At 39.9% G+C, this 21,192-nt stretch overlaps 1 protein-coding gene across 1 annotated transcript in view; it reads left to right on the top strand.

The window, feature by feature from the left end:
• LOC124624022 (cyclin-dependent kinase-like 4) overlaps positions 1 to 17,858 on the top strand; it is a 237,731-nt gene extending 219,873 nt beyond the window's left edge. The window contains exon 8 of the mRNA XM_047149083.1: positions 17,727 to 17,858. Coding sequence (XP_047005039.1) covers positions 17,727 to 17,858 — 132 coding nt within the window. The remainder of the gene's footprint in view (positions 1 to 17,726) is intronic.
• Positions 17,859 to 21,192: the final 3,334 nt, after the last annotated feature.

Below are 21,192 nucleotides of genomic sequence, written 5' to 3'. Positions count from 1 at the left end.
ATCGAGGCAGTGGTTGGTGTAGAGGATACGGATGTGTTCAAGGAGGAGATGTGGGAAGGGGATGAGGTCATATAGGATCCTTGTGGGGGGTGGGAGACACAGAAAGTGAGATGGAGCACATTGTGTTCAAGGATTTGGAGGGCTTTATAGAATTTAGGAGGGGTGGAGGCCTAGTCAAAAGTGGCGTAACAAAGGATGGGATGGATCAAGGATTTGTAGGTATGAAAGATGGTGGAAGGGTGCAATCCCCTGGTTCGGCCAGAAAGGAGTTTCAGGAGGCAGTGTATTGTGGGCTTTGCATTGGATGGTAAGTAGATGGGTTAGACATTTTGGGAGAATTCGAAATATGTACACATCGCATCTATCAGTCTCATCGATTACTTAATGGGCAGGAGTTTTGCAGTAGGAAATGGTTCTTAGATTTATTTTAAGACAGTATATGAAATGTATTTTGGACTTGATCCAATTGCTGTAAGGTTGCTTATTAGCTATAATCATCTGAATTCGTCAGCTATATAGTTGCAACCTGAATATACGTTAGTATCTTCCGCTATAGTCTTCATGGTTCATCTGATGTAGTTGTCTTGCCGGGCTTCCTGTATAGTTTCACGTGAGCCCACGAGATGGAGCCACTGTTCTCGCAGGCCACCACCTTGTAGTATCTGCCTCACTGTGTAGCTCCTTCAATTACAGATGACGCGTTGTGCATTGGCACATTGTATTTCTCCAATATTAGTGTTTCATGCTATTCATATGATTTACTTTACGATTTTAGCACAACATGTGCATGCTTCTTCACCATCCATTCCACATTGTGGGCGCAGTAAGTTTAACTTCTTGTATCAAATATCATTACGTTACATGATCTATTAAACTATGGTTAACTTTACGTAAGCTGCCCCTTGCCCCCTTTCCTGCCCCCTCCCCCCCATCCTCCATCAACCCGCCATCTCTCCCTTCTCTCTAACCTCCCCTTCCTTGGCAGGCCCTTAAAATTTTACTGCAGTTACTTCGTCTCGTTTTGGTGCTCGCCATGTATGTAACATCAGTGTAGTGTGAGTTCAGTGTCGTTGTCCCGTACTGTGAATGTCAGTTTTAATTGTGCTATTCGTGCCGCCAGTGTCTCCATGCTATGTCTTCATTGAGTGCTATTTTAATGTTTGTGGCATTTATATGAAAGTGCCTCATCCAACTACCCCTTTTTTTGTATATTTTAACTACACTTGCTTCCCTCTTCTCATGTGTACATTTCATCTTTTATCCCCCTATTTGTATATATAATGTTCCCCTGTGGTATGTTATATAATCTCCTGGCTGAAAAGCGGAGAACTGTACCGCTGCCAGCCCACCCCTGCCCCCATAGGGCAGGGGAATGAAATGACAATAAAGGGGAAAAAATTACGGAAACTGAAAGTTTGGATTTTGCAAGCAATTTAACAAGCTTATTTTGTTATATATAGCTATACAATTCCACATTGTTATACATGTTCGCAATGTATTCCGTATAATGCCGAACAGAATCCATTAACTCCGAAACAGTATGACCACTGTTACGATATTCAAGGCCTTAGTTTTCTTATCAACTAATCCCTCTAATTTCGCGTCTTTGAACACAATACGCTAGAACGTTTTGGTTGTCCTCGCGCATTTACTTAGAGAGGGTTTTTGTACACATCTGATATTATACCTTTGAATTTTCGTATAAAATAAAGAAAAGTTATAATATTTCATTTCAAATTGTTACACACAACTGGCCTATCTAAGTGATTATATTTTATGCCATCCATCGTTTTTTCGAGTAATGTAATGATTAAAATTGTGATGATTGTAAGCTGATAACAGCTGGACAGTGACACGATCTAACACTAAGTTGAAGCGTATTAAAATGCCTTTTTATCATGTAATAGTTCTTAGTTTCAAATTGCTACTATCAATATTGGCTAACCTAGCTGATTCTGTTGTGTCATTTATTACATGTTCATCTATAGTAATTTGACTACATTTTATGGCACTTACAACATTTATGTTGTGATGGTTTTGAATTTATTCCTTCACATTTATATTTCAGTTATTACACATACTGGATTTATGATCATACTGTATCAGACAAATTATTGATCACAATTGTTTTCCATTTTGATTATTGACTAAAGGATAGCTCTGTAACGTTTTTTGTGATGTTACCTAACGACATACTTTTCATGCTGTTAGTATAAGTTTCTCTTCGATAAAAGTAGCAAAAATGTTTTTGTCAAATTTGTTCACGAGGTGCTGGCATGTTCTTAATCGCAATCTGTAGAAATCTGTAAAGTTAATCTTTGCCTTGCTTTCTATGGTCAAAACTAGCAACATCTACTGGCCATCTTTTACCTCTTTGATAGTTCAGTCGCCACACTCAGTTCAGCACTGGTTCTATTCGACAGACGAAGTATGCCTACATGAGATGAGATTTGTATTGTATTCAGTTTATGTATTCACTATCGTGAGCTTTGTACTTAAGTTTGGTTTTTATGTAAGAACAGTATTATTTCGAATTTCTGTATGTTGTTATACTTAGATGCACACTTATGTATATTTTCTATCATTAATTTCATGTACAATTCACTCCATAGCTTGAGTTTGACAATGAAATTTTGAAACGTGTAACGCTTAATAAGGAATTTAGCGATCAATATCTTTCTACATTTCGAAGTTGTCTTTGAAATGTGTTGCTGCTTAAAGGAATTATTTTGAGTTTATCATAAGTAGGTTCGTGTAGAAAAGTTTTGAAAACATGTTGAATGGCTGGCAAAATTAGCTGTTCCCCATGCATGCGGTTTTCCAGATTTTGCTATAAGTAGTGAGCTGGTGTAAGGCGCAAAAAAACTCTTTGTGACGTCGAAGCGAACGTACTATCCACGACGGCCTCTCTTAAAGATTTTCTTTAAGATTTCGAAAGTATTTCAAATCCCTACCTGTTTCATCAGAGAGACATCACCTCAGATGATTCTCCAGCTTGGATGGTTTCATAGCATCATTGCTTAACACTTCGTTGCATAAAAGGCACATAGGTAGTGCTTTGTCTGAATAATCAACCATGTACTGTCTACATTTCCTTTTAGATTTGGTAGTGCTTAGTATCAGTTATCAGTTTACAAAAATTAAGCTATTTAGGTAAATGTAAGACATAGCGATCAAAAGCAGCCCTCTCAACCTCTAGACATGATCGGCGCCTCTACACGCAATCCAAGGAACTACAACCAGAAAATCTGATTAAAAGAATAATTTACTTATTTTTCTCCAGCACTCCCAAACAACATGAAACTGATTCACTTAAACTTGTACACCACCTAACTACAGTCTGTTCACAGAGATGAGTGAGGGATCCCTAGCTCTGGATCGGTGAGCCTCGATAAAAATCTCTCAAGTTCGGCCTGTTCATGTTTTGTATCCGCTCGCTGCCACTGCGATATAACACAGAACCTTGTGTATGTAGCCATGTGATTTGATTTTTGTGTTGTGTCGTAAATTAATATATGTCTTGATGTGTGACGAAGCCAGTTACTCTCTCAATTCCTCTGAGAAGGGCAATGAGGGTAGCACTTGATGGAGCGAAGGAAGAAAAGTAATCAATGATATTGCTGAATGTAGCAAGTAAGAGAGTGAAAATGAAGGGTTGCTTCGCCCTTTCTCTTAGCCGAGGAGACGAACAGTGACAAACACAGGAGCACATTTCAGCTCTGTGAGAAGAATTCGAAATTTTGGTTGCGACCTGCCTAAATGGGATCCATTCTCGCGGAGCCTCCATTTTCATCTAATGCATCCCAACTTTTTTCGCTGACATGGACTCATCACAAATTGTTTTCTAGCTGACACGGACTCATTACAAGTTGGAGTCGGCTCCTTGGGGCCTATATAGACCACTTTAGGAATCACTGGCATATATGCAAGTGAGAAATAACACATTCTTAACAAATGAATGATTTATTCAGTGAAAGATGAACGATATTTCTCACTGTGTGTTCTTAAACACAAAAAAAAAGTTCTTGCATGTTGATTACGTTTGACTTCTAGAAGAGTTTATTGTCTTTCTAGTTGCTGATCTGATTTAAGTTAAGCGGGTGTGTGCATAACTGGCTCTGATGATTTACTTTTGAGGCAGGAGTTGCATGTCAATGAAAGTGAACCCGAGGGCTTGGGAAGGTTGTCATCTGCGTTCGCTACTGAGGATTGGGCTATTACTTCACTAAGGTACCTACGAACTTTCAAGGTAGAAATCAATTTTTCTATTACATATAGTTCAGTACCAGACATGCATCTCAATTATTGGTCTCCAGTTCTTGTAAAATGCTAGAAATTTTATCATCATTTTTCATTCCTGGCTACAATCGCAATAAGTAAAAGGACTTGAACTTTTTACTTAAGTATATCAGTTGTAAAGCTATTGTGAACTGCTCAAAACCGCAGATCTTTCGAATACGTGTATGGCTAGATTAACCTGTTGTATTGTTAATATTGGTCGCCATTTTCCCCCATTTGCTACTTCAATTTTTCTTTATGCAGTAGATGAGGAAAATTCCATCTTTTTCGAATGAATTTATTTAGGCGCACCAAACATGTTTGCCTTATCCATGTTAGGCGTATTCAATGGCCTATAACACAAAGAAAATTGTTTAGTTATTAATATGTTGATATAAGACCTGTAGTGATTCTTAGCAGTTCATTTAAATCTAGCTGTTTCTATTTACGACTGTATCGTTGTGTTTTCAATTTACAGTGATTATGAAACAAAAAGAAACAAAAAAATTTGTCAGTCTGTCCGAAAGTGCACGTCTTTGCACATCTTTGCTCCACCATGTGCTTCAAACGTGGACCTTCCCTGGCACACTGTCCACAGTGCGAGTGAGACGCAGCTACTCACTTGTCATCTGTGTCCCACTCTTTGACAGTGGCTCTCTTGAGGTCCTCCAGATTGAGACGAGGGTTCCTGCAGCGATAGCCATAAATTTTCAACTGGTCACAAACATGCTCAGTCAGTTGGATGTCAGCGGAGCGGATTCCACATGCCATTCCATCCAGTCTGAAGAGACTATTCGTTTGGTATCTTCTGTCCAATGGCTCTGATGATCTTCTTTTCATTCTCGGAACTCAAGTTGCAGAACGCTGTCTTCTCTCTGTGCTGTGGATGTGCCTGAAAAAGTAGGAGTATGTTCTGTGATAATGTTAAAAATCTCATTTCTGCTGGTTCAGTTTTTAGTGTTCTTGCTTTCCTGTGATGTTAACGTTCACTTTCGTAAATGAGAACAGGTGCAGCTAATATTTTGTAAAATTTTAATACAATTTTTTTGTGACTTCCTTTCTTGAGAGTTCTATAACGATCACATAGATCTGCTCGTAATAGTTTAATTTGTTCCAAATTTCATCCTCATTCTAAGAAATTGGGGGGCTTCAATACTTTAAACTATTATTTGTTCTTGTCTTTCTTTGTTATCTTTGACCTAACTGAATATTTACATTTGAAAGACATAGGTTTAGTTTAGTCAGTAGTGGGTAGCTGCCAGTGTCAAGCCAACCTTCAAACGACCTTTGCTGTCATATTACAGATTATCTTCCAATCCACACCAATGCTAGGCACCCAATTGTATGCAATGCAGTTTACCGCCACTGCATTGTAGAGAAGCTGTCATCTAGTGACGTCACGAGATAAATTTAATATGTGAAACACATAGTGCTGATGTAAATGTTATACGATAAAGTATCTGAATTGTGTTAAATCGAAAATTTTGTCAACTATGTTTCCATTACTCATTTCCAGAAGTTCGTTTATTTGCTCAGCAGTCACATTAACCGACACTTGTTTATAAAACAAACTGCAAACTACAAATTCTGAAAAAACGAAATACGGCCAACAGCAATTTTACATCAAAGTTGCTTCTGTCGCCATGAGATGGCTGTGCTGTATAAAGTGAGCTGAGTTCAATCTTTGCACCATGTGTTTCTTACCGACATCAACAGATCGCTATACTGCAGGGAACACGCATTGTTCGTTTGTTGCACAATAAGTTTCTTACTGTTACCAACAGATGGTTGCACTGTAGTAATGTCCATTGCAGTGATAGAAACGGTAATTGCTCATTCAGTGTACAACGCTTCGTTTAAGCTGCAACAGAGTCATAGATTAAAGATGCTTCTCAAATGCCACAATATTCTTTCCAACTATTCTCCACATGAACTGTGTCTGCAAATATAGGTCTGAAGTCCAAGGAAGGTGCAAGTTTCGTAATGTTATTTCCACATACACACATAGTCGCCAAATTAGCGTACAGAATTCTAAATTATGTGTCTAATGCTAGTTTTCCATAACTAGCAACAGTTGACATTTTGGAATCGATGTAGTAAAACTGACCTGAACAGGCTTATAACTGCAGAAAGATACGCATCAGCTAAAATACTGCATTAAAGAGAAGAGCAAACAAGCAAATTGACATTCTGAACATAACTAGTTGGGCTTACTCTTAATGTGCGTCACAACGACCCTTAAATTAAACAGATTCTCATTTTAATTGTTCTCAAGCACCGTTTTATACGACAGAAAAATTTAATCAAAAAAATGGTTCAAATGGCTCTGAGCACTATGGGACTCAACTGCTGAGGTCATTAGTCCCCTAGAACTTAGAACTAGTTAAACCTAACTAACCTAAGGACATCACAAACATCCATGCCCGAGGCAGGATTCGAACCTGCGACCGTAGCGGTCTTGCGGTTCCAGACTGCAGCGCCTTTAACTGCACGGCCACTTCGGCCGGCAAAATTTAATCAATGGTACTGATTACCAGTTACTATTATTATTACAAATGACGCCTGTGCTGGATGCTATGTACAATAACAGCTTTTGACGAAGTTTGCAATCAGAACAACGGTTCCAAGGCTCTCTAAAACCTTACAGATTGTATTTCCTATGTTACTTTCCACATCTATGATGTCACAGTCTTCTAAAAGTCTACAAAATATTTCAGCAACGTAAAAAATTCAATGTTTACACCAATTATCTAGGAAATAGGTGAAGTTAGCTGTAACAAAAAACGCTGTAAGGCTCAAGTCTGTTTCTTTACCACATTTGTAATGTCACAATACTCCGAACTGCGTCAGAGAATTTAATTGTTAGGATGTTGCATTATCTAAATACATTAAGTGTACATTCAATCGGTAAAAAATATGCGATTTTTATGTGGATTATCACACTGTGTTTACATCAAAATTATTTTTTTCACACATATCTCGTCTTTATTGTGAACTCTCAAGTGTGTTTCGGGGGGAAGGGGAGAGTGAAGGACGCATATCACTAGAAAAATACAGTTGATAACAAATATTGCAAAAGTGATTATACTTCTAGTTGAGGTTAAGCACAAAAGAAGCGATGTGTGGATTAAATTAACGGAGTTATCACATCTATGGTCTCACAACATTCTAAAATGCATCAGAAAAAGTAATGTTGCAACGGTATGTAAATATGTAAAGTGTAATCAGTCTGACAATGCCTTTACTGTCAACACCTAGCATTTTTTTCGTTCATCATCAGCATAAGAGGAGGATGAGGACCAAGATAATGCACTACAAGAAAAAATACAATCGATGACAAGTACTACAAAAAACTTCTGCCTCACGAAATTAAAATCTGTAACCAGCTACACCAATAACTAATTAAAGTACCACCTCAGGTATTAGGGAAGGAAGGAATAAGGTGCTCGATTTTACGAGAGAATAAGGTGCTTTTTTATGACAAATCATTTAAACTGCAGAATGACATGGACTGTTTATAATCAAACGATAATGAGAAAGATGACCAAAGACAGTAACACTATGAGGTGTGAGATTTCCAAAGACAGTGTCAGAGTCGATATATCTCGGAGATAAATAAAATTACTTACTATTTATTGGGATATGTTTCACAGTGCTCTGCAAACCCAATGAAATTCCAAAAGTTGAATATTTCAGAGTCTAAACTGTCTGTATAACTTATTAAAAAGAACTATTATGGAAATATCTGCCAGGCCTCTACGAAAATTGCTGCAAAAAAAAGTATTACGTTTGAGATTTTGCACACTTTGTAAGCACAGTGAGGCGTCAAATTAAATATTTGAATAACTAAATCATCTGTATTACGTAAGTAAACTGTACATTAACAGGCAATGGTAATTAGATTTCATTAAATCAAAATACATAAAAATTGGCTTTACTTGGGCACATAGTCTCATATAAGTAAAAAACAAGGGTTACTATATTTTGAGCTACCTCGGTTTGGCAATTTTCCAAGGTCACCCAAATATAGATTATCTTTAACAGGAGACATGTTTACGAGCTTTTTGTTAGGGTAGAGAATACGAAAAGAAATATTCTTGTGCAAAATCTTTATTATATGGGGCATATACATTAATAAACAGAAAACAGCTCTTTATTTCTGCTTGGCGTACCCTTAACTTGTGCACATGGCATTATGTCGCAGCAAAAATGCCGAATAGCTGTTGCAGTGTTCTGTGATGCAGGCTGCCACTGCACTAGCAGATACACACAGGCCTCTACCTCGTGCACTTAGCCTTGGTTTAATGCTGCCAGAACCATAGTTGCAGTTCATACGTCTGTATTGGGATAGAACATCCCATAGCATTGGAAATCAAAATAAAGAGTACTTTTGAATCTTCTAGCTGGGAACAGAAGGGATCACCTGTTTTAACCTTGTGCAGGACCCCATAAGTTTAGTAAACACTATTGTTAACGTAGTAAATCCTACAAATTAGTCACTGTGAGACACGCCTTCCAAGTTAAAGCAACAGTTTCTCCTATATGGGAGACGGCAAGAGGAATATTGGAAAAAATCGGCAAGGAAGCTATGTAAATCATTTCTAAAAAGTACAATAATTATCTATCCTATGGTTTTCATCTGTAAATAAATGTTATCATTCTGTGTTGCTTGTTTCAGTGTGTGTTATCGGTGTATTTATTAAAATATCGCACTGTGCTACCTGTTAGTCATTTAAAAATCGGCAAGGATGTTTTCATTTATCTTACAATGGAAACGTGGGGGTATTTGGAGGAAAGAAACGTCAGTAAAAGTTATTGCAAATATCTACGGGAAAAAGTGGGTGTGCTTACATCGTAACATCGTTATGTTCTCTATTTCGTGTTGTGCCATTTCTTTAGCACTTACACCAATTGCAGGTGGTCATGCAATGGCGTGCTTACAGAAAATGTCTTACATTAGGGGTTATGCATTGGGAACTACGCATTAGGCATTAGGCGTTAGCCGTTAGGTATTCAGTATTAGCTGTTACATGTACCTGATGCCTCAGTGTGCTTGCAGAGAGTGTGAAATCTTATATATAAACAACTTCAGTTTATCTAATTTTCATACAGGTCTTACATATTACCATAAGCATGCAGGCTGTGTTGTATTTTGATAAGCCATACAGACACTTTAGATGTGGCAATATTTAATTTGAGCCTCATTGTTCCTGCAATGTGTAAGTAATCTTAGACATTATGCAATTTTATTTTAGTTGAATTTTCGTAGAGGTCTTGCTTATATTACGGTAAGCATGCATTTTAATCAGTAATGCAGACGTTAAAATTGCATAAATACATATTGTAATGGGAAATAGTGTAACCAGCGCCATTCTGTCATTAGATATAGTCTACAGACATTCCTCCCAGAGCTGCAAAGGAAGGTGAGGTGACCTCTAGTCGGCACTGCTAATCAGCACGTCTACGTGTTTCACCTGCATGATACGGTACGCACAGTCCGCACAGATGCCACAGCAATATGCAATATACAAGGCACCTCCTACTGCAATGTACCATAACATAAGGTGATTTCCAGAAAAACTCCAATCACTGAGCAGTTGACCTCAATAACATCACCATAAGATTGCTGTCCCGTAAACAGACTGGTTGTAAATATTATGAGGTATGGAACTTCAACATTGTCCATTCTGGTTACGGTGATCTGCATATATGGGATGTGGATATTTGGGCGAGCTTGGAAAATAGTCAAAAGAGATAGTTGAAAGTATAATAACCCTCATTTCTTACCTATATGAGGCCAATTTTTACGTATTTATATAATTTAATGTTATAGAGTTACTAGTATCTGATAACCTATGATTTATTAAGTAATACAGACGATTTATGTGCGGCAATATTTAATTTTATGCTTTGTGGTTGTAAGGTCTCGAAAATATTACATATAACAAATATTTATCTTTCTTGCTGAAATTTTCATAGAGAAATTGTATATTTTATGATAAGCATGGCTTTTAATAAGTTATAGAGACACTATGATGCTGAGTTATTTAATTTTTGGAGCCTCGTTGTGTTTGCAAAGTGTAAGACGTTTCACAATAAGTGACAAGTAATTTTATTTATTTCAGAAATATCGACTCTGACATTGTCTTTGGAAAAGTCACATATCTCTCTGTTACCATCTTCGGTCGCGAGTGTGTGCGCATGTGTGTGTGTGTGTGTGTGTGTGTGTGTGTGTGTGTGTGTGTGTGTGGTTGGGTGTATGTAAACTGTCGCTGCCTTTCTGCAGTTCAGGTGATACATTGCAATAAAGTACCTTACTGCCTTCTAAAATCGAATAACTTATTCCTTCCTTCTATAAAAAAATATTGTGTGTGTGTGTGTGTGTGTGTGTGTGTGTGTGTGTGTGTGTGCTGTGACACTTTAATTAGTTGTTTGTTTAGTTTGTTACAGGTTTTATTTACTCGAGCAATTCTTTCCGCAAACGCAGCCGAAGTTTGTTTGTAATGCATGTCATCGATTGCAGTTATTCTTGTGGTACATTATATTCGCTCCTACCCCCTCGCCTTTCTTATCTTTTGACTAACGACAGGAAAATTAGGCCATACCAGTATACACATTATCTGATTGAATACGCTGTTAGATGCACTTAGATTCTGTTACAGCATAAAAATTACGTTTTCTGACAAATTTTACAATATTATAAAGTAAATAATTTCAGCCTAATAGCTTTTTTCCTTGTACTTAACCTGAAAATTGCCGAGATAACAGATGTAAGCATCACTCTTTTTACATTGCTGATATATTTTGCTGATATTTTAGAATAGTGTGACATCATAAATGTGGAAAATAATATAGGAAATACAGAGAGGCTTGTCACCATAATTTTGATTGCAAACGTCGTCGGAAGTTATTATTGTACATAGTTTCCAGTATGCCTGTGTAATTTGCAATAATAAGTGTCAATCGGTATCATTAATTATATGTCTCTTGTGTATGAAGTGATTCTTAATCTTTGTCCCTCCTGAAATGGTGGTTGAGAACAGTTTAAATTCACAAATGTTTAATGAGAAGATATAAGTCATTGTGAGTTACACCAAGAGTTGGCCTAATTAGTTACATTCAGACTGTGAATTTGCTTACATGCTTGCCTCATAAGCGTAGTTTTGCAGATGTTTTAGAATATTGTGACGCTTTAAATGCACAATTAATGTGCAAAACAGATGGAAACAATATTGTGTCATTTGAGAAGCAACATGGATGTGGGAAATAATTAATTTACCTCTCTGTTGTGTCACACAATGAACAGTTATCGTGTTTTGAAGTGAAGTGCATGTTTCCTACAGTGCAGACATCTGTTGATGACATTAAGAAACTAATGTTGCAAGGATAAAATAAGGCACGGGTTCTACAGAACAATATGTTGGTGACAGGAGCAACTGGGATGTAAAACAGTAGTACACATTTCGAGTTTTCAGGGATTGCGGGATAGCACTTAGAACGAAACTCACGTTCGACAACCACATATTCACATGGAAATTTTGGTTGTAAGTTATTAATAAGGAAATATACTATCTAATCCTTCAAATCTACGTAATCTGCAAATCTGCATATTGCGTCAAATGAAATTTTGGTAAGTCAGTTCTTAAACAAATTTCGGAAGTCAGTAATACAGATATAGCTGACAAAATTTCCGGTGCGTTATGCAGTTCAGATACTTAATCGTATCTGACACTTACGTCGACATTATGCCTTCTTCATATTACGCTGAGCCGCCAAAGAAATTGGTATAAGCATGCGGATTCAAATACAGAGTTATGTAAACTGGCAGAACACGGCGATGCGGGCGCCAACGCCTAAATAAGAAAAGTGTATGGCACATGTGTTAGTTCGGTTACTGCTGCTACAACGGCAGGTTATCAAGATTTAAGTGAGTTCGAACGTGGTCTTATAGTCAGCGCACGAGCGATGAAGTGGGAATTTTCTGTTACAACTTTTTCATGAGTGTAGCTTGAATATCAGTAATCTGGCAAAATATCAAATCTTCAACATCGATGTGCCGGAAAAAGAACGGGACCTACGACGACTTAAGAGAATCATTCAACGTGACGGAAGTGCAACATTTTCGAACAATAGTTGCAGATTTCAGTGCTGTCTAGATATTGTACGGGTACAAGATCTAGACAGTGCAGCAACTGAACCTTATGATCCGCACGGATGTTCTGAATTTACTCTTCGATTTCTGGCATGGACGGATGTTGATTGCATGTGACCAGAAAATATTCTATTGAGTGACGAGGCATATTTTGCATTGCAGGTTGCAGTGAATGGAGAGTGATGTGCTGACATATGCTCCTCCATATCCACATCCAGTAATGCCTATGGACTCAGAATGACATGGCTGACATTCGGTACCGTCGGATCTTTCGAGGCCTGTTCGAATGGAGAGAGGGAGTAGTGAATACACACAACCGCCGAAATTGGAGTGCTATCAAACTGCATTTTGTGCACGATTTATTGTCTCCCCGTTCTTCTTTGAAGAGAATACTCGCATAGAGCCTGCCATGTATACCGTGGGGTCTGCATGTTACCGAGAACTTCTTGTACAGCTTGTGATTCCTGACTTGGAAGAGGGAAACTGTGTGGAAACCAATGTTTTCATGCAGTAAGGGGCATTACATCATGTCGCTCGCCCAGTGAAAGACCTGCTTTATTCAGCGCTCCATAAACGTGTTCTCTCCAGAGGTTTTCCAGATGCATGGCTCTGCAGGATCATCTTATTTGAATTTATGAGACTTTGGCTCTGGGAATACCCAACAGAACTGGTTTTCAAGAGACGAGTTCCGTATCTACCTGCTCGGAAGGCCAGTATACAGGGAACTCGTCGCTCAGATTCCAACGGAACTGCTACGAGCAGCTCATGATCACGTTGTTTTATGGGTGCAGCATCTCGTCAACGTCTCCGATGCTCATACTGAACGAACTGTGTAAGCAGCGGCTAATAATAAAGTCAACATTATGCCTTTTTCACTTGTTTGACCTTTTCTGCCCATGGCCTTCTCCTAATCCCTTATGATTGGAAACATTTTATGGAAACATTTCTATACATCTTTCTTGCAGTCGCAGCTCCAGATTTGCACCTGGTCGTCAAAATATGAACTAATTATTTTTCCAGCATAAATCGGTCCGCGTTAAAGCAAAAGGATATCTATCAAGATCGCTGCCATACAATAATTACAGCCCACATTGGATCTCAATGAGTAGCCCTACTTTCATTCTAACCACGTCTAACCTCGATACGGAAAGGGTTTGATTGTTTCCGTGGCCAACATGTTCCTGATGTCTCTGACCCCCTGAAAACATACAGGGTGTTACAAAAAGGTACGGCCAAACTTTCAGGAAACATTCCTCACCCACAAAGAAAGAAAATATGTTATGTGGACTTGTGTCCGGAAGCGCTCACTTTCCATGTTAGAGCACATTTTACTCGTATTACTTCTCTTCAAATTACTTTAATCATGGAATGGAAACACACAGCAACACAACGTACCAGCGTGACTTCAAACACATTGTTACAGGAAATGTTCAAAATGTCCTCATTTAGCGAGGATACGTGCATCCACTCTCCGTCGCATGGAATCCCTGATGCGCTGATGCAGCCCTGGAGAATGGCGTATTGTATCACAGCCGTCCGCAATACGAGCACGAAGAGTCTCTACATTTGGTACCGGGGTTGCGCAGACAAGAGCTTTCAAATGCCCCCATAAACGAAAGTCAAGAGGGTTGAGGTCAGGAGAGCGTGGAGGCCATGGAATTGGTCCGCCTCTACCAATCCATCGGTCACCGAATCTGTTGTTGAGAAGCGTACGAACACTTCGACTGAAATGTGCAGGAGCTCCATCGTGCATGAACCACATGTTGTGTCGTACTTGTAAAGGCACATGTTCTAGCAGCACAGGTAGAGTATCCCGTATGAAATCTATCTAACGTGCTCCATTGAGCGTAGGTGGAAGAACATGGGGCCCAATCAAGACATCACCAACAATGCCTGCCCAAACGTTCACACAAAATCTGTGTTCTATGACACAAGCACCAAGGTCAACATTACCTTCCTTCAGTTGGGCCAACTGACTGTGAATCGAGGAAGTACAGTACATACTGACGAAACTATAACGAGTTCTAACATGGAAATTGAGCGTTTCCGGACACATGTCCACATAACATCTTTTCTTTATTTGTATGTGAGGAATGTTTCCTGAAAGTTCGGTCGTACCTTTTTGTAACACCCTGTATATTCATGTGTTGCTGAGAGACTGGCATGCTGACACTCACCAGACATTTTGACTGACGAAGCCTGGCATAGAGCTGAAGCAGCATGTAATTAAGTACCTGTAACTTCCATCCGATATCAAGTGTGTTAAAAGTATTGCTGTTGTGTCTGGAATATATGTTAGGAAATGAGCATCAGAAAAGAAAGGATTCAAGATAAAATGCGCAGTATATTGCCGTGTACACAAACAGTGGAGCGCACCCTGGTACTGGAGATCAATGAACTGATCAGGAGGGTGATATTGGGTTTCGCTAGGCAACGGATCAGTCCAAGTACCACCAAGACGGAGAGGTAAGGAGAGAGGGCAACCTTCAAGGAGGGTCAGGACCAGAGAGAGCGTCCATCTCTCATCTGACGCTCTGGTCGCGTCCTGCTTACTTCATCGGTTGTTCAGAAGCCACGCGGTTAACTTCGCCTGTCGGCGTTCTTTGCCAGAAGAAACAACTTTAATGGTGAGGGGATGCTTCTGTCTGGCATGTAGGGCACAAGAGTTCATTCAGGCCAACTAGAAATGAAAATTATCAACTGAAAATAAAGTGCCACGGTGCCCCTATAGTGGCGGCGATCTGCACAGTTGCTGCCAGGGTTTACAGCTCTTGTGCTATGTTTTGCAGCGTGTGTCCCCCTAAAATCATCTATAAAAGTAATCATGTATTCTACCTGCTATATTGTACGATGACAATAATCAGAATTTCGTTATTGGCTATCCGTCCTTGTGTTGCAACTTTAATGGCGAACAGTGCAGTATTTGTTTAGCGACGAATAACCGGTGCAAGACCTGGCTTTCCTGAAATTGTGTTTCTGCTCCGCGAGGAGTCGATCCGAAATTGCTTTCATTCTCGAAGCACCACGACGGAACTATCCGAATGAGATGGGAGTCGGTAAATGTGATGCACATGTACAGTCAAACAGATGATTGCAATTTCAGAAAAAAGGGATAATTTATTCAAGAGAAAGAGATTTACAAATTGGCTAAGTCAAAAACGCGTTTGTCCAATTCTGGCCAATATGAAAGCAGTTAATCGGCTTGGTTTCCATTGATAGAGTTATTGGATGTCTACCTGAGGGGCATCGTGCTAGATTCTGTCCATCGGCGTGTTAGATCGTCAAAATCCCGACCTGACTGGAGAGCCCTGCTTGCCATACTGCAAACGTTATCAGTTGGGAAAAGGTCTGCCAATCTTTCTGGCCAATGTAGTGTTTGGCAAGCACGAAAGCAAGTAATGGAACTCTCACTGTGTGCGGGCGACCATTATCTTGCTGAAAGGAAGCCCAAGATGGCTTGCCATGAGAGGCAAGAAAACGGGGCGTAGGATGTCTCCGACGTACCGCTATGCTGTAAGAGTGCCAGGATGACGATCGAAGGAGATTTGATGAAAAAAAGAAACGGCATCCCAAAACATCACTATTCATTGTCAAATCGTGTGGCATCCCAAGGCTATCGTGTCGTCTGCAGACACATATTCGTCGTTATTGGTGCTCAATTCGAAACGAGACTCATCACTGAAGACAATTCTAGTACAGTCAATGAGATTTCAGGCCTAAGACGTATCTGGAGACTCCCCAGACAGTGGTGGGATACCAACCTGATTGTGGTCCACCATACGGCCCGACAACCAGGGATGATGGTCTGGGGTACCATTTCTTTTCGTAGTAGGACCCCTTTGTCATCCGCAGTACTTCTATAGCACCATGATAGGTCGGCGATATTTTATGATGCCCTCTACGCCAAGCAATCTTGGGCTTACATTTCGGCAAAACAATGCCCACCCGGATATGGCGAGTGTTTCTACCACTTGTCTTCGTGCTTGCCTAACCCTACCTTGACCAGAAAGGTCGCTGAATCCCTCCCCAACTGAGAACTTGTGGAGCGTTAAGGGCTGGGCACTCCAAAGAGCTCGGGATTCTGATGATCCAACACGCTAATTGCACAGAAATTGGCGTTATATCCCTCAGGAAGACATCCAACAATGAAATCAAAGCCAAGAAGAATAACTGCTTGCTGAATTGCCATGGATGGATCAACACGTTATTGACTTGCTCACTTTGTGAATCTCTATCTCTTGAATAAATCATCCAGTTTCTCTGAAATTGTTGTTGTTGTGGTCTTCAGTCCTGAGACTGGTTTGATGCAGCTCTCCATGCTACCCTATCCTGTGGAAGCTTATTCATCTCCAAGTACTTACCGCTACCTACATCCTTCTGAATCTGCTTAGTGTATTCATCTGTTGGTCTCCCTCTGCGATTTTTACCCTCCACACTGCCCTCCAATGCTAAATTTGTGATCCCTTGATGCCTCAGAACATGTCCTACCAATCGATCCCTTCTTCTTGTCAAGTTGTGCCAGAAACTTTCTTCTCCCTATTCAGTACCTCCTCATTAGTCATGTGATGTACCCATCTAATCTTCAGCACTCTTCTGTAGCACCACATTTGGATAGCTTCTACTCTCTTCTTGTCCAAACTGTTTATCGTCCATGTTTCACTTCCATACACGGCTACACTCCATACAAATACTTTCAGAAACGACTTCCTGACACTTAAATGTATACTCGACGTTAACAAATTTCTCTTCTTCAAAAACACTTTCCTTGCCATTGCCAGTCTACCTTTTATATCCTCTCTACTTCGACCATCATCAGTTATTTTGCTCCCCAAATAGCAAAACTCCTTTACTACTTCAAGTGTCTCATTTCCTAATCTAATTCCTGCAGCATCACCCGACTTAGTTCGACTACATTCCATTACCCTCGTTTTGCTTTTGTTGATGTTCATCTTATATCCTGCTTTCAAGACACTGTCCATTCCGTTCAGCTGCTCCTCCAAGTCCTTTGCTGTCTCTGACAGAATTGCAATGTCATTGGCAGACCTCAAAGTTTTTATTTCTTTTATTTCTAAAATTGTAATCGATTGTTTCACTGTACATTTACATCAGATCTACCGATTTCAATCCCATTCGGGTAATTCCTGGGCATGTGTTTTTTTACCTTAAAGTGCATTTTATTACATGTTTCATACAACATATTGAGGAGACATAGCTCTACAGCTATAGCGACTGCTCTGTTAGTGACAATAATGTTAGATAAAATGTGAATGTAACAGCGCTCGCCTTTCCTCTTCAGAACTCGTCGTACGGCGGTACCACGACTCTGCTACCGCACCTACCTGGCAGCATCAGTCCGGAACCGCGCGCCGTTGCGGCGCCCGGGGGCGGCGGCGGGGGTGGCGTGGGCGGTCGGCTGCCCACCATCTGACAGGGCCTGCAGCCCGCGCTGCCGCTGCTGGGCATCGCCAGGGTGCTGCGGTAGGCGGGGCTGCCGGCGGAGGCGTGGCAGCCGCCTGGCACAATACAGGCGGCGCGCTCGGGCGCTCTCGACCATCGCGTCGGGATCAAACACCTGACACCTGGTGGACTTCAGTGGTACACGTCCAGAACCTTCCGTCCATATCTTATTGTACATAATGTGTTTAAACGACGAGTGACTGAGAACATACAGCTCAGGTGTCAGGAGACGTAGTGTGATGGGCCTTTAATCCGGTTTAAATTAGTTGGCATCTGCGTTTAAGAGTCAAAGTTGTGACACTGTAGCGACGAGTACTGACTGCATTCAGCCGTCATATGGCTGCGCTCTCCATGGAGGCAGAACGGCGCTTTAAAGCCCCTGCATACAACGAACCTCACGTAAAAACCTGAACTTTTTCTTTGAGCGAAGGTCTCTAAGAATTTCGACACTCTGTTGTTGCCTTTAATTAGTACATGTAAGTAGAGCATGTCCGAAAGAACAGACATCACACATCTGTGAACATATAACATGTACGAAAGAACTGACACAACTAATATATAAACATGTATGCCTTGATGGCCATTAAGATCGTTTCCGTGCGGATGCACTCTCCCCCGAATTTTTGCGGGTATCAGCGAGAGGCTGTGAGCAATGTGTATGGTGAACTGGGGCACTACGTAAGTAGTATGCGACAAGTTGGCAATTTCGGTTATATGGGAAGTGTACTCGGATAGCCAAAGTGTTCAGGCGACCGTTCTCGTAAGCCAGGAAATCCGGGCTTGACTCCCGGTCTGACACAAGTTTTCGTTTGTCGCCTTATAGTTCATTTCAATGCCTGATTGCTGCCGATGTGACAATTTATATTTCGTTTCATAATGTGTGTAACTAATTTTTTTAAATGGGCTAAATATTCCTGTGCGGAAAACAGCCCCAAGCTTATCACGTCTCATCTCGAAAGCTACTAAACTCGCTGTAATACTTTTTATGTGATTACCAAATATTCCTTGCTCAACAGTAGACCTTTCCAGAACTGCATATCGCATTGTCTTTGATACGCATAAGTTCCGTAAAACGCCGTTTTTTGAATTTCTACAGTAGTTAACCCGTAACACGTGCCGAGTTTAAAGTCTCTATCTCCTGCAAAAATGACGTAAAAAGTTTGCAGTTCATGCTTAATACAGAACTCTACAGTATCCCCACTATGCTCCTCTTTCGACTATTTTCATCTCACATCACCACGTACGCTAAATTACACCTAATAAGAATACCTTGGTGCAAAGGTTCACTGAGGATTTGTATGCAGGTACAATGCTTTATGCAGCGGAAGTGGCAACACTGGGGAGCTGGCAATGCCAGCCTCCCATTGGTGTATCGGCGGCGTGAGGAGTCCAGCCCTCTACCTGCCAGTTGCCAATTAGTTTAGATCGGACTCTCTCGGTTACAAAATTTGCCTGTTCCCTGCACTGTGATTTTCCGTTTCTCCGTCCTCAACGATGTGCATGCAGCTGGCGACATTTTTGAGGTCTTTAGCTAGAGGTGATGTGAAGTCAGACACAGCAATAGAGTTGTGGCTGTCATTGCCAGCCTGTTAACGGAGTGGAAAAAAAAACACATAGTAGACTCTGAACAGAATACAACTTTATTATACACTAAGGACTATTAAAGAAAATTTGATCGTAGCATCTATAAAAACTGGTGACAGAACAAATCTCAGTAGTAGGTGAATTGTGTACCTGCGTGTGTAAGTACAGTATAGTAGTCCGCTACCATTTTACTTTAGTGTACAATGGTAATGTAAAACACTCATTAGATTGGGCTATTAATCTTCTCTATGTATTTTTCAATGATTGTATCGTAAATAGGAACTGGAGAAAAAGTAGTATTCCTATGTTATGCTGTGGTGAAAGATCGCCGAATCGAGATGGATACGCTGTCAGCTGCGTTAGAAAATAACTGTGTCATTCTGAATAGCTGGGCTGTTAGTTATTAAATGAACACTTATTTATGTATGTGACAGCATGCTCTAAACTACTTGGTGTCCGAAATAGCACAACTTAACTCAAAGTTACAGTAGTGTTCTCAACTATTCTAAAAGAAATGTCATTCCGTGAAAATGATTTGTCAGAGTTTCGACGAGATACTCTATTTTAGTATGACTGCGATTTCACATGTACTCAGAAGACAAAAACTGATATACAGGGTACTCGTTTTGTCAAGTAACTCTCACTCATGAATGATGCAATAAAAAGATACCTTTTGACACACTTAGTCAATAACCTCTTTAAGAAATAACCATCTTGCAGTACTACTTAGATATGACCTATTTTGACAAAATAGTAAAACGTAATATGTAAATAAATATAGCAAGTGAATACAGCCAGGCAAGGTATTTCAGTTAATGAAATTAGCAGTAAAGGGTCACCATGTGATTAGTTACTGTACACTTTCATCTGACCAATTCTTCTTAATAATAACATCATGTTTGTGTTATTGGTATGCTGGTTGGTCACACTTTTTATATCTGTTCAATTAATTGGTGTTAGTTTCTGATTTGGATACGATTATCTCACGGTTATTGCAGGTTCATCGCATTACTGTACTAAATACATCCATCCATTATACCAAAGTTTGATTCCTGCAGTGGGTATTCATTGGTCATGAACGACTCGCTGCTAATTTGTAAGGTTGGAATGCTGTAATTTTCTTATGAAAATTAATTATTTTTCTGATGAGGCGGTGACAGCACAAGATGACCTATCTTCAGAAATTGTTTAAACTTACGTCTCACGTACAGTTTGAAGTAGCCTGTGCTATGACTACATTATTTACGACCGTGGAACGCCTGAGACGGCGTGTATAAAAAAACAGACATCTTAAAGTCAAAAGCTTACATCACGCACCACCCTAAAGTACAGAACTCAATTCAGTTACATGACTATCGAATGAAGAATTGCTTGTAAAATATTTATTACAGAACTCAATTCAGTTACATGACTATCGAATGAAGAATTGCTTGTAAAATATTTTTGATCAGCTTCATTCACAAGGCGAGGAAACTGAGATGAACCTTAAGTGCATACCCCTGAAATTTTTACATTTAAGAAAACGCGACACTAGAAATCAAAATGCTATAGAACAGTCAACAAGCCTCACAAAACTTTTTATTATCTATCGGAGGTATCTCAGATAAAGATATCTTCTCGGCTATTTCCTACGAATCACATGTTAACTTCGTGTTATTATTACATGCTTTAGTGAAGATTCTTAAACTTCTTGATAAGAACGCTCACATTAAATTTTGCCA

This window comes from Schistocerca americana, chromosome 1, assembly GCF_021461395.2.
Source record: "Schistocerca americana isolate TAMUIC-IGC-003095 chromosome 1, iqSchAmer2.1, whole genome shotgun sequence".
NCBI lineage: Eukaryota > Metazoa > Arthropoda > Insecta > Orthoptera > Acrididae > Schistocerca > Schistocerca americana.
This window is presented reverse-complemented; position numbering and strand designations above follow the sequence as displayed.